The sequence below is a fragment of the Mesoplodon mirus genome, assembly GCF_964341445.2.
Source record: "Mesoplodon mirus genome assembly, chromosome: 9".
In the NCBI taxonomy this organism is placed as follows: domain Eukaryota; kingdom Metazoa; phylum Chordata; class Mammalia; order Artiodactyla; family Ziphiidae; genus Mesoplodon; species Mesoplodon mirus.
This window is the reverse complement of record NC_138985.1, coordinates 82759336-82773762: the sequence shown is the minus strand read 5'-3', so window position 1 is coordinate 82773762 and position 14427 is coordinate 82759336. Positions and strand designations below refer to the sequence as shown.

General features: G+C 41.6%; 1 protein-coding gene across 4 annotated transcripts in view; it reads right to left on the bottom strand.

Annotated features, from left to right (window-relative positions):
• Positions 1–12094, bottom strand: part of ST7 (suppression of tumorigenicity 7) — a 263462-nt gene extending 251368 nt beyond the window's left edge. For 2 of the 4 annotated variants that reach the window (XM_082631961.1, XM_082631963.1), the window contains exon 1: positions 11865–12094. In XM_082631961.1, the coding sequence (XP_082488087.1) occupies positions 11865–12015 (151 nt within the window). In that variant the 5' untranslated portion in view covers positions 12016–12094. The remainder of the gene's footprint in view (positions 1–11864) is intronic. The other 2 variants (XM_082631960.1, XM_082631962.1) reach the window with 2 other exon arrangements.
• Between the last annotated feature and the right edge of the window lie 2333 nt (positions 12095–14427).

Here is a 14427-nt window from a genome sequence, read left to right as displayed (position 1 = left end):
GCTCCCAATGCAATCAGTTTTTGACTTTAATATTCTTTGTATTAAATTTGCTGTACAGTACGGACCAGAAGGTTAGCCTTCTTTAAATTCTACCCCTAAAAATGGATCAAAATGTATTAATATTTTGGAACTTCAGTAAACATTTCAAGGTAATCTTTATAACTTAGAGTCAGTAAACACGATTCTAAATCTTATAAGAAATTACTACATGATATATTCCAAAATCATTTCCTACAGGACAGTGTTACTTCTGAGTCACCACAACCAACTGACATGGTTTTTCATCCATTCAACAAATATATGCTAAGCATATGTTAGGCCCAAACACCCACTGTTCAAGATCCTGAGGAACCACAAGACAGATAAAACATAACAAATGAGGTTCCTACTCTCATGGAGTTTACAACCACATGGGGGAAAACCATGAGAATGCAGCAAATACATAAACAAACAAGAACTATTACAAACAGTGCTAAGTGATATACACAGAATTCAAATCTGGTGACTGAATGGTCACTGTGGATTGGATCATCAGGGAAAGCCTCTCAAAAGAAGTGAATTTAAGCAGAGATGTGAATAGTAAAAACACGATCATGTAAAAATCAAGTAGGAAAACTTTCCAGGTGGAGGACACAGCTAGTGCAAAGGTCACAAGGTAAGAACAAGCAAGGCATGTTTAAGAATAAGAAAGAATCACAATTGTCTGAAGGACAATCACCTCAAGAAGGTGGCAAAGTTCAGATAGGAGGGGTAGGTAGGGGTCATGTCACCAGACTTTGTAAGTCAGGGTAACATATTTTGATTTTATTTTCAGTGAAATGGAAAGCCACTGAAGGAAGCCACATAAAATCTGGAGTTGTATTTACTAAGAATTAGAATCCAACCTGGGAAAAACATATATGTTCATTAAGTCCATGTATTTGCTTGGTTATAGACTCTGCACTCAATGAAAATTATCCCAAGGCACTGAAGCAGAATTCTAGAGCTAGAAAGGATCTTAAGGAATATAAAGCTATCATTAAATGTGTACGGAAACTGAGGGCCTAAGAAAAAAAGTATCATTCAGATTGCTTCATTATGGCTGAGAGAAATGTCTCCAAAAATAAGTAAGGGCAACTAAGATGGCTGGGATAGATCCTCACCTCAAAGCTGACAATCATAAAATTGTCTTTTTATGTGTTCATAAACTGGACCACCACGGATTAGATACATATGACTCATCATGGAATTCCTTAAGTCTTTGTGACAGTTTCTAACCTCGACCTAAAGCTGAAAACTTAAATGAGGCCCATACCCAGTAATGTGTTTGGCCAATTCCATTATTCTAATCCCACCTCACTGGGTACACCACAACTTGGAGATTGATTCATCCAATGAATGGTAAGGAACCGTTATGTTCAAGGAAGTACAGTGGAAAATGAAGAACTAGAGTCTAGTAGAAGCTGTAAAACATGTACAGAAAGAGAGACACATATACATAAACACTGAAACATATATTAAACATACACAGCCATAATTCATGCAAGGTAAAAACTGCCAACATGCCTCTCAGAAAATATACACTGAAAACTGCAGGAAATACCACATTGGGTTGAAAGAATCAGAAGGCAGCATGCAAGCTGGTCCTGGAAGGATGGGTGGGATTTACAGGTGGGGAAAAGATTTTAGACAACAGGCACATCAGGGTCAAAAACATAAGTAAACTGCAACAAGGCCCTCAGGACAAGAAATCCAGAGCATTAAGTTTAGAGCAACTATTTCCAATATGAAAATACTCAAATCTGAGCTGCACCTGAAGTTATGTATATTTCCATTCAGTAATGTAAGTTTTGCATCTGTATTTATCATCTTAATTAACACCAAAAAAAAGAGTTTTATAACATAAAGAATCTTAAACTTAGGTCAGACTATTATATTTGCTTTCCAAAAGGAATGAAATAGGATTTAAAGATTTTTAAAAACTTGCTTTTCAGTAAACAGACACAGAGCTGGAAAATCACTTACGCTGCTTGGTGCAAAAATGGCGAAGGTATATATTTAAGAAAAAGTGCAAAGTGTTTTAAATTCAGCATCTAAAACCTCAGAACACTGGGTAGACGAGAAAGTGTTGTCAACACCACAATATAAAGCAAGTAATGGTGTTATTTTTTAAAGATTAATCTATGCTACTGTTTTTCTTGAATAATATCCTGCATGACTGCTCCTATCTACAATTAATTTTCTGCCCTTTTGGAAAAGCATTGTTTTAGGGTAATTAATTCACTTGAAAACTGACAAGTAACAATATAATTGGGGGTTTTTAAAAATCTTGTTAAAAGTTCATTATATTTTTAGTAAATCATAGAACTATTTTAACATTCTCCTATCCAACTCAAGGGCAGAACATCAAAAATCAATTATCAAACTAACCACTGTGCTATTCCTAATATGTTTGTTTTCTCTTTTGTGTTTCCTAAATTCACTTTTCATTATAAGATTTAAATTTAAAAACTCCCAACAAAACAGAAGATGGTTTCACAGGTGAATTCTACCAAACATTTAGAGAGAGTTAACACCTATCCTCTTCAAACTATTCCAAAAATTGCAGAGGAAGGAACACTTCCAAACTCATTTTTTGAGGCCAACATCACCCTGAAACCAAAACCATACAAAGGAGATTGGTTCAAGATGGTAGAGTAGAAGGACGTGCTCTCACTCCCTCTTGCGAGAGCACCGGAATCACGACTAACTGCTGAACAGTCATTGACAGGAAGACAGTGGAACTCACCAAAAAGATACCTCACATCCAAAGACAGAGGAGAAGCCACAATGAAATGGTAGGAGGGCTGCAATCACAATAAAATCAAATCCCATAACTGCTGGGTGGGTGACTCACAAACTGGAGAACACTTATACCACAGAAGTCCACACACTGGAGTGAAGGTTCTGAGCCCCACATCAGGCTTCCCAACCTGGGGGTCTGGCAACAGGAGGAGGAATTCCTAGAGAATCAGACTTTGAAGGCTAGCGGGATTTGACTGCAGGACTTAGACAGGACTGGGGGAAACAGAGACTCCACTCATGGAGGGCACACACAAAGTAGTGTGCACATCGGGACCCAGAAGAAGGAGCAGTGACCCCACAGAAATTGAGCCAGACCTACCTGCCAGTGTTGGAGGGTCTCCTGCAGAGGCGGAGGGTGGCTCGGTCTCACCGTGAGGACAAGGACACTGGCAGCAGAAGTTCTGGGAAGTACTCCTTGGCGTGAGCGCTCCCAAAGACCACCATTAGCTCCACCAAAGAGCCTGGGTAGGCTCCAGTGTTGGATCGCCTCAGGTCAAACAACCAGCAGGGAGGGGACGCAGCCCCACCCATTAGCGGATTAAAGTTTTACTGAGCTCTGCTCACCAGAGCAACAGCCAGCTCTACCCACCACCAGTCCTTCCCATCAGGAAACTTACACAAGCATCTTAGATAGCCTCATCCACCAGAGGGCAGACAGCAGAAGCAAGAAGAACTACAATCCTGCAGCCTGTGGAACAAAAACCACATTCACAGAGAGACAGACAAGATAAAAAGGCAGAGGGCTATGTACCAGATGAATGAACAAGACAAAAGCCCAGAAAAACAAATAAATGAAGTTGAGATATGCAAACTTCCAGAAAAATAATTCAGAATAATGATAGTGAAGATGATCCAGGACCTCGGAAAAAGAATGGAGGCAAAGATCAAGAGGATGCAAGAAATGTTTAACAAAGATCTAGAAGAATTAAAGAACAAACAAACAGATGTACAATACAATAACTGAAATGAAAAATACACTAGAAGGAATCAATAGCAGAATAACTGAGGCAGAAGAACGGATAAGTGACCTGGAAGACAGAATGGTGGAATTCACTGCTGCCAGAACAGAATAAAGAAAAAAGAATGAAAATAAATGAAGACAGCCTAAGAGACCTCTGGGAAAACATTAAATGCAACAATATTCGCATTATAGGGGTCCGAGAAGGAGAAGAGAGAGAGAAAGGACCAGAGAAAATATTTGAAGAGATTATAGTCAAAAACTTCCCTAAAATGGGAAAGGAAATAGCCACCTAAGTCCAGGAAGTGCAGAGAGTCCCATACAGGATAAACCTGAGAAGAAACATGCCGAGACACATAGTAATCAAATTGGCAAAAATTAAAGACAAAGAAAAATTACTGAAAGCAGCAAGGGAAAAGTGACAAATAATATACAGGGGAACCCCCATAAGGTTAACAGCAGATTTCTTAGCAGAAACTTTACAAGCCAGAAGGGAGTGGCATGATATATTTAAAGTGATGAAAGGGAAGAACCTACAACGAAGATTACTCTACCCAGCAAGGATCTCATTCAGATTCGATGGAGAAATCAAAAGCTTTACAGACAAGCAAAAGCTAAGAGAATTCAGCACCACCAAACCAGCTCTACAACAAATGCTAAAGGAACTTCTCTAAGTGGGAAACACAAGAGAAGAGGACCTAAAAAACACACCCAAAACAATTAAGAAAATGGTCATAGGAACATACATATCGATAATTAAACATGAATGGATTAAATGCTCCAACCAAAAGACACAGGCTTGCTGAATGGAAACAAAAACAAGATCCATATATATGCTGCCTACAAGAGACCCACTTCAGACCTAGGGACACATACAGACTGAGTGTGAGGGGACGGAAAAAGATATTCCATGCAAATGGAAATCAAAAGAAAGCTGGAGTAGCAATACTGATGTCAGATAAAATAGACTTTAAAATAAAGAATGTTACAAGAGACAAGGAAGGACACTACATAATGATCAAGGGATCAATCCAAGAAGAAGATATAACAATGATAAATATATATGCACCCAACATAGGAGCACCTCAATACATAAGGCTACTGCTAACAGCTATAAAAGAGGAAATCAACAGTAACACAATAATAGTGTGGGACTTTAACACCTCACTTACACCAATGGACAGATCATCCAAACAGAAAATTAATAAGGAAACACAAGCGTTAAATGATACAATAGACCAGATACACTTAACTGATATTTATAGGACATTCCATCCAAAAACATCAGATTACACTTTCTTCTCAAGTGCACATGGAACATTCTCCAGGATAGATCACATCTTGGGTCACAAATCAAGCCTCAGTAAATTTAAGAAAATTGAAATCATATCAAGCATCTTTTCTGACCACAAAGCTATGAGATTAGAAATCGATTACAGGGAAAAAATGTAAAAAACACAAACACAGGGAGGCTAAGCAACATTTTACTAAATAACCAAGAGATCACTGAAGAAATCAAAGAGGAAATCAAAAAATACCTACTGACAAATGACAATGAAAACATGACGGTCCAAAACCTATGGGATGTGGCAAAAGCAGTTCTAAGAGGGAAGTTTATAGCGATACAAGCCTACCTCAAGAAACAAGAAAAATCTCAAATAAACAATCTAACCTTACACCTAAAGGAACTAGAGAAAGAAGAACAAACAAAACCCAAAGTTAGCAGAAGGAAAGAAATCATAAAGATCAGAGCAGAAATAAATGAAACAGAAACAAAGAAAACAAGAGCAAAGATCAATAAAACTAAAAGCTGGTTCTTTGAGAAGATAAAGAAAATTGATAAACCATTAGCCAGACTCATCAAGAAAAAGAGGGAGAGGACTCAAATCAATAAAATTAGAAATGAAAAAGGAGAAGTTACAACAGACACTGCAGAAATACAAAGCATCCTAAGAGACTACTACAAGCAACTCTATGACAATAAAATGGACAACCTGGAAGAAATGGACAAATTCTTAGAAAGGTATAACCTTCCAAGACTGAACCAGGAAGAAATAGAAAATATGAACAAACCAATCACAAGTAATGAAATTGAAACTGTGATTAAAAATCTTCCAACAAACAAAAGTCCAGGACCACATGGCTTCACAGGTGAATTCTATCAAACATTTAGAGGAGATCTAACACCCATCCTTCTCAAACTCTTCCAAAAACTTGCAGAGGAAGGAACACTCCCAAACTCATTCTATGAGGCCACCATCACCCTGATACCAAAACCAGACAAAGATACTACAAAAAAAGAAAATTACAGACCAGTATCACTGATGATTATAGATGCAAAAATCCTCAACAAAATACTAGAAAACAGAATCCAGCAACACATGAAAAGGATCATACACCATGATCAAGTAGGATTTATCCCAGGGATGCAAGCATTCTTCAATATATGCAAATCAATCAATGTGATACACCGTATTAACAAATTGAAGAATAAAAACCATATGATCATCTTAATAGATGCAGAAAAAGCTTTTGACAAAATTCGACACCCATTTATGATAAATCTCTCCAGAAAGTGGGCATAGAGGGAACCTACTTCAACATAATAAAGGCCATATATGACAAACCCACATCAAACATCATTCTCAATGGTGAAAAACTGAAAGCATTTCTTCTAAGATCAGGAACAAGACAAGGATGTCCACTCTCACCACTATTATTCAACATAGTTTTGGACGTCCTAGTCACGGCACTCAGAGAAGAAAAAGAAATAAAAGGAATACAAATTGGAAAAGAAGAAATAAAACTGTCACTGTCTGCAGATGACATGATACTATATAGAGAGAATCCTAAAGATGCCACCAGAAAACTACTAGAGCTAATAAAGGAATTTGGTAAAGTTGCAGGATACAAAATTAATGCACAGAAATCACCTGCATTCCTATACACTAATGATGAAAAACCTGAAAGAGAAATTAAGGAAACACTCCCATTTACCACTGCAACAAAAAGGATAAAATACCTAGGAATAAACCTACCTAGGGAGACAAAAGACCTGTATGCAGAAAACTATAAGACACTGATGAAAGAAATTAAAGATGATACGAACAGATGGAGAAATATACCATGTTCTTCAACTGGAAGAATCAATATTGTGAAAATGACTATACTACCCAAAGCAACCTACAGATTCAATGCAATCCCTATGAAATTACCAATGGCATTTTTTACAGAACTAGAACAAAAAATCTTAAAATTTGTATGGAGACACAAAAGACCCCAAATACCCAAAGCAGTTTTGAGGGGGAAAAAAATGGAGCTGGAGGAATCAAACTCCCTGACTTCAGAATATACTACAAAGCTACAGTAATCAAGATAATATGGTACTGGCACAAAAACAGAAATACAGATCAATGGAACAAGATAGGAAGCCCAGAGATAAACCCACGCACCTATGGTCAACTAATCTATGACAAAGGAGGCAAGGATATATAGTGGAGAAAAGACAGTCTCTTCAATAAGTGGTGCTGGGAAAACTGGACAGCTACATGTGAAAGAATGAAATTAGAACACTCCCTTACACCATACACAGAAATAAACTCAAAATGGATTAAAGACCTAAATGTAAGACCAGACACTATAAAACTCTTAGAGGAACACATAGGAAGAACACTCTGACATAAATCACAGCAAGATCTTTTTTGATCCACCTCCTAGAGTAATGGAAATAAAAACAAAAATAAACAAATGGGACCTAATGAAACTTCAAAGCTTTTGCACAGCAAAGGAAACCATAAACAAGACGAAAAGACAGCCCTCACAATGGGAGAAAATAGTTGCAAACGAATCAATGGACAAAGGATTAATCTCCAAAATATATAAATTTGCAGCTCAATATTAAAAAAACGCAGCTCAATATTAAAAAAACAAACAACCCAATCCAAAAGATTTAGAAGACCTAAATAGAAGACCTAAATAGACATTTGCCAAAGAAGACATACAGATGGCCAAGAAGCACATGAAAAGCTGCTCAACATCACTAATTATTAGAGAAATGCAAATCAAAACTACAATGAGGTATCACCTCACACCAGTTAGAAAGCACATCATCAGAAAATCTGCAAACAACAAATGCTGGAGAGGGAGTGGTGAAAAGGGAACCTTCTTGCACTGTTGGTGGGAATGTAAATTGATACAACCACTATGGAGAACAGTATGGAGGTTCCTTAAAAAAATGAAAAATAGAACTACCATATGACTCAGCAATCCCACTACTGGGCATATACCCAGAGAAAAGCATAATTCAAAAAGACACATGCACCCCAATGTTCTTTGCAGCACTATTTACAATAGCCAGGTCATGGAAGCAACCTAAATGCCCATCGACAGACGAATGGATAAAGAAGATGTGGTACTTATGTATACAATGGAATATTACTCAGCCATAAAAAAGGAACGAAATTGGGTCATTTGTAGAGACGTGGACGCATATAGAGACTGTCATACAGAGTGAAGTAAGTCAGAAAGAGAAAAACAAATATCGTATATTAATGCATATATGTGGCACCTAGAAAAATGGTACAGATGAACCGGTTTGCATGGCAGAAATTGAGACACAGATGTAGAGAACAAACGTATGGACACCGAGGGGGGAAAGCAGTGGGGGGTGGGGGTGGGAGTGTGATGAATTGGGAGATTGGGATTGACATGTATACACTGATGTGTATAAAACTGATGACTAATAAGAACCTGCTGTATAAAAAAATAAAGAGAATAAAGTTCAAAAATTTTTAAAAAATACAAAGATATCACAAAAAAAGGAAATTACAGGCCAATATCACTGATGAACATAGACGCAAAAATCCTCAACAAAATACTAGCAAACCAAGTCCAACAATACATTAAAAGGATCATACACCATGATCAGGTGGAATTTATCCCAGGGATGCAAGGATTTTTCAATATCCGCAAATCAGTCAATAGTGTCAGCTTCCCTAAGGAAGGAGGCCTGGGACACCTACAGCTTCCTAAAAGCAGCTCTAGATTTAGCAGACTCTCCAGGGACATGTGCTTTCATCATCACAGGAAGAGGCAAGCACCATAGCGCTTAGGAACAGCAAAATTAGTTCCATTAGAACCCATTTAGATCTCCCTGAAAGGACAAGTTCCACCATAGGAGGGTCCAATGTCCCCTTCTCCCCTTACCTTCTCACAGAAGTGGCAAAGAGAGATGTACTCTCTGTGTGCTTCTCCTTTACCTTCTTTTATAACTAAAATGTAGGTAAAACCACACTGAAAACAGAAGTCCAGCATCACTGGGATAAATAGTCTCAGGTTCCCTCTATCATGTGTCTGATGAGATTCAGCCCAGACGGCCTGAATCTCATACCTCATCTTCATATTTCCTCTATCTCTTAGAAGCCCAAATGAGAAATGACCCTAATGCAAATTAACAAAGGTGTTTGTGAGAAATACTAGATTTAAAGTTGCTGGGAGAGGACATAACAATTTTCTTCCTTAAAAATTACACATATTGGGACTTCCCTGGTGGTGCAGTGGTCAAGACTTAGCACTCCCAATGCAGGGGGCCCGGGTTCGATCCCTGGTCAGGGACTAAATCCCGAATGCTGCAACTAAAAGATTCCCTCGTGCCACAACTAAAGATTCCACGTGCCACAGCTAAAGATCCCGCATGTAGCAAGAAGATCCCAAGACCCACAACTAAGACCCGGGGAGGCCAAATAAATAAATATATATATATATTTTTTAATTATACATATTACCAGTAGGTATTTTGCTTCTTGCCTGTTCTGTATAAAGCATTGGTATGTGGCACTTATGGGCACATGCACACATATACACACGTAGATGATTATTTAACCTACTTTAAGAAAATGTAGTATTACAAATGTGTGTCCTGAAATAAAAATTTTAAATGTGTATTAAATGAGAAACGTTCACAATTTTTAAACCTTACAATGAATTTTTTGGGAGAAAAAAAATCAAACCCACTTACCAATAAATATAAGACTCCATGGCCTCATATATTCAAGCAACTTCTTAAGATAACAAAACTTTGGGGACTTTCCCAGTGGTCCAGTGGGTTAAGACCCTGCCTTCCAATGCAGGGCACCCGGTTTCCATCCCTGATTGGGGAACTAAGATCCCACATGGAACTAAGACCCCACATGCCACGAGGTGAAAGTATCTTAGAGATATATTTGCCAAAGGCAAGGAAACCAAAAGCAAGGAAGAATACTCTGATAAGCAACCACTGTAACAGATGGAAAAGCCAGAAAGCCATCATCACTAAGATGACTGAATCCAAGGGCTGAGCAGCTCATATAAAAATGGCAAGATGATTCTAGGGTGCAGAATCCTATCTGCACCCCAGGAGTACCATCCCAAGGGATACTATGAAACAAATGTGAATATGAACATGAGTTCAAGTTAAAGAAATCAAGGTATATGAATGAGGTTTAGTATTTAAAAGCACAAGTAGGGGCTCCCCTGGTGGCGCAGTGGTTAAGAATCCGCCTGCCAATGCAGGGGACACGGGTTCGAGCCCTGCTCCGGGAAGATCCCACATGCCGCAGAGCAACTAAGCCTGTGCGCCACAACTACTGAGCCCACGTGCCACAACTACTGATGCCCGCGCACCTAGAGCCCGTGCTCTGCAACAAGAGAAGCCACCACAATGAGAAGCCCGCACACCACAAAGAAGAGTAGCCCCGGCTCGCCGCAACTAGAGAAAGCCCACGCGCAGCAACAAAGACCCAATGCAGCCAAAAATAAATAAAAAATAAAAGCACAAGTACCTAACAAAATGACATTATCTCAAACATTCTAAAAATTGTTTTAGTGCAGTTAACAACACAGAGGAAAATGCATTTCCAGACCCCTGACTCCCAGAGTATGTAAATCACATGTTAGGCAGAATACATACGCATTCATTCAAGACTGTAAGGATTTCCCAAATTACTGTGAAATTTTAAAAAAGAAAAGAGCTTTCTAACGAGTCCCACAACTATTTCCAGACTTCAAGAACTGTAACCCTTCCTGCAAAATATACTTCGCGTTTTTGATTTGTCTCCGGAGTGTCACTGTTGGTGTGAGTTTTCTCTGTGGTTGTTTTTTAATGATTCAGTTGTCTGGCCTCAAGTTTAAGATCCTGTTTAATTACCTTCTGCACTTACGACCGTGGAGAGGAGACACGACGGGGCTCACTTCTTAGCATGTGGAGCTTTATCTAAGATTCTGAACGTGACTAGTTACCAACGCCTTACGCAGACGGGGAGAAGGGAGAGAGAAGGGCTAAGACCATTTAAAACCATTATAAATTCCAGGTTTCCTATCTCTCCTTTTGTCCCTTTGACATTCCGTCTGGTAACCTGACACGTCATCCACAGCCCTGATAGTACCTTCGAGAAACCCTCTCCCCGTCTAAAAGAGACGCCTCTTCGCCCGCAACTCAGGGGGCTCACAGGCGGGCAGTCCCGGCCCCAGGTGCGGGGTCGACTCCTTCTGGGGGCTTCGCCGCTGGGCACCCCTGAGCAGTACCCTCACGGGGGCGCCCGCGACCGGCCGAGTCGCGCCGGGATCTGAAGGCACGCCTCGTCCGACTACACTTCGGACGCTCTGCACCCGCAGCCGACAGCGTGTGAGGAAGGACACGGTACAAATCTGAGGAGCCCTCGGGGTTCACGCGCAGACAGCCAGGGGGGCGTCCGCGGGGACTCCCTCCCTCCCGACCTCCGTCTCCTCTGTCGCCGCCCGACGAGCACCTCTGGCGCAGGAGCGGCAGCCGCCGGCCGGGCCCGCCTGCCGGCGCGGCTTCTCCTCCGCGGGGTCGCCGGGACGCGGAGCCACGAAGGCCGCCAGCCGCCCTCGCACGCCCCGTCTACCCCGCCAGCCGAGGCGCCGCGTCCTTGGCGAGTGGCCTCGGGCATCCGGTGCGCGGGACCCGGCGCGTCCTCGAGCGCGCGCCCGGCCGCCCTCGCTGGTCGCGGCCCCGGGCGAGTTGCACTAACTTTCCGGGGCGGGGGAGGGGCGAGCGCCGCGGGCCCGGCTGCCCGGGCCTTACCTGTGCTCAAATTGTCGTTGATTTTCAAGGGCACCCGCAGGATGTAGACCAGGAAGAGGACGATGAAGAACCATACGGTCCAGAGATAAGTCCAAGACCAAACTATGCAGGACTTGAGCTGCTCCAGAAAGCCCGTGCCCGCTTCAGCCATTTTTCCGGCGCTGCTCTCTGCTGCCGCGGCTCTCGGTGTCTGCAGGGATGATTCACCGGCCCGGAGGCGCCGCTCGCGCCGCCGCCGCCGCCGTCGCCGCCGCCGCGGCCCCGGCGCCCCCGGAGCTCGCCCGCCGCCCGGGACGCGGGCGCGGCGGGAAATCGCGCGCGGGACGCGGGCGCGCTTGCCTTTTTTTCCCAGCCTTAATGCCAACTCTCTGAAGGCCCCCACAAGTGGCTTTCGTGGAAGGATCACGTGGCCCTTGCCCCTCACGTTCTGATGCCATTTATATTATGCTAATATTTAGAAAGACAAACCAAGTGGCGCGCTGAGGGAAACTCTTGACATATGTTGAGGGTTTCCTGTATGTCAGGCACTGTTCCAAGGTCTGTTTAATCTCACCTAATTCCTTCAACAATCTCCATTATATAGATAAGGGAAACTGAGGCACAAAGTGACTAAGCACTTTACCTTCAGCTCGAGCCAAAATTCATTTGCAGTATGATGGATGCCAGCGAACGAGGTCCTAACCCAACGCTCTACTTCTTTCTCTCAGAATTTAGGTTCAGAGGGATGAATAAACCCGGAGCAACTAGAAAAAATTAGATGTGCTCCTGTCACTGGTTAGTAGGCCTGAAGATAAATCATTCTGTTAAGCAAGATTTGGGTTGCACACTATTTACCTTTATTTTGTCTTCCTTGAAGCCGCACAGGGGGTTTCCAAAGACATCTTGACAAGAAGAATGTTTATCTTCCAATCTGGGGGGTGATGACAGATCAAACAACTCTCGGCCTGTTTTTAATATAAACAATTCTCCGGGATAATTTTGGCTTACTCTGAACTGGCTACTTTAAACAAGAAGTAAATTATAAACGTTTTTTGTCTGTACTGAATGAAACGTTGCCTTTACCAAATAAAAATTTAAAGTCTGTTTCTGTCCATAAATAATTTCACTTTCTATGTATTGGATAGTAATAAAGCGATGGCAGTTAACCCAATCTACAGCCAAGACATTTTTAAAATTCTGAGCATTCAAGAGAATATTTTATTATAATTATTGTTTTGCTTACTTGTCGTTTCCTGCATAATGAAACAAGCTCCTTTAACTTTTTACGTGTATTTTATGTATTATGGCATACATAATAGAACTACTCTTACATTTTCACTAATTCCAATCTCACTCTCGGCTACTGGTTTCTCCATATATTTGATCTACTAGAGCGGTGAGACAGGCAAGGATAAGAGAAATTGACACACACATACTTTTTTATAGATATTTATTGCAGCATGCTACCAATTTTTTATCTAACAATGATGCCTGGATTCTCAGTAGAATGAAACAACATGAGTACATGAAACATCTATTTTATGCGATGATTAAGTAACCCACCAGATTCCCACCCACCAATTAAGTAATTGCCTACTTAATTTAAATGAATAGCCTGGGGCCTGACTTTTTGCTGTCAGTGAGCCTCAAAGAAGGGACATAAATCTGACTCAGTTGAGCCACAGTTTTTTGATTATCTACTAGGAGATCCTGTATGGTCAGCCCTATCTTACTCATCATTGCCTCTCCCTGATGTGCAGCCAGAGACGGGGGTTGGGGTTGGAGACATGTCTTTGTGCTCAGATGCAGAATTGAGTGAGAACAAGATCTCGTGAAAGCCTCAGCGGCTTCAGTATGGCTGGAGTGCAGGCTCCACATGGAGTAGTGTAGAGAGGGATAAAGCTGAAGAGTGTCTGACCTTGAAGGGCCTTGTAGAAATGCTAAGGTGTTCACAGTTATTTGGCATTGCACACACTAATCCAAATGACGAAGATTTATGTAAGTGGAAATTACATTTTAAGGAAGTAGAACTGACAGGCCTTCGTGACTGATAGTATAGGCAGGGTAAAGATAAAGAGTGAAGGGTGGCTATTGAGTGGGACCATTCAGGAAATAGTGACATCCCAGATATGTCCCACCACCACCTGACCATCTCTCAGTGGGCTGGTGCACAGTCACCCCAAGTTCATCATATCCAAAAGTGAACTCATTACTTCCTCACCCCCAACTGCTCTTCCTTCTAGAGTTCCATCAGGGAATGGACATCACCCTTCCAGCTCCCTAATTCAGGAATCTGAGGATCATGCCACCCAGATTCCTCCCACTCCCTCACCTCCTTTCCTCCTCACATTCAACTGGGCATCAGTACTTCAAGGTGGGACTTCCCTGGTGGCGCAGTGGTTAACAATCCACCTGCCAATGCAGGGGACACAGTTCGAGCCCTGGTCCTGGTAGAAGATCCCACATGCCGAAGAGCAACTAAGCGCATGCGCCACAACTACTGAGCCCGCGCTCTAGAGCCCACGAGCCACAACTACTGAGCCCATGTGCCACAACTACTGAAGCCTGTGTGCCTAGAGCCCGT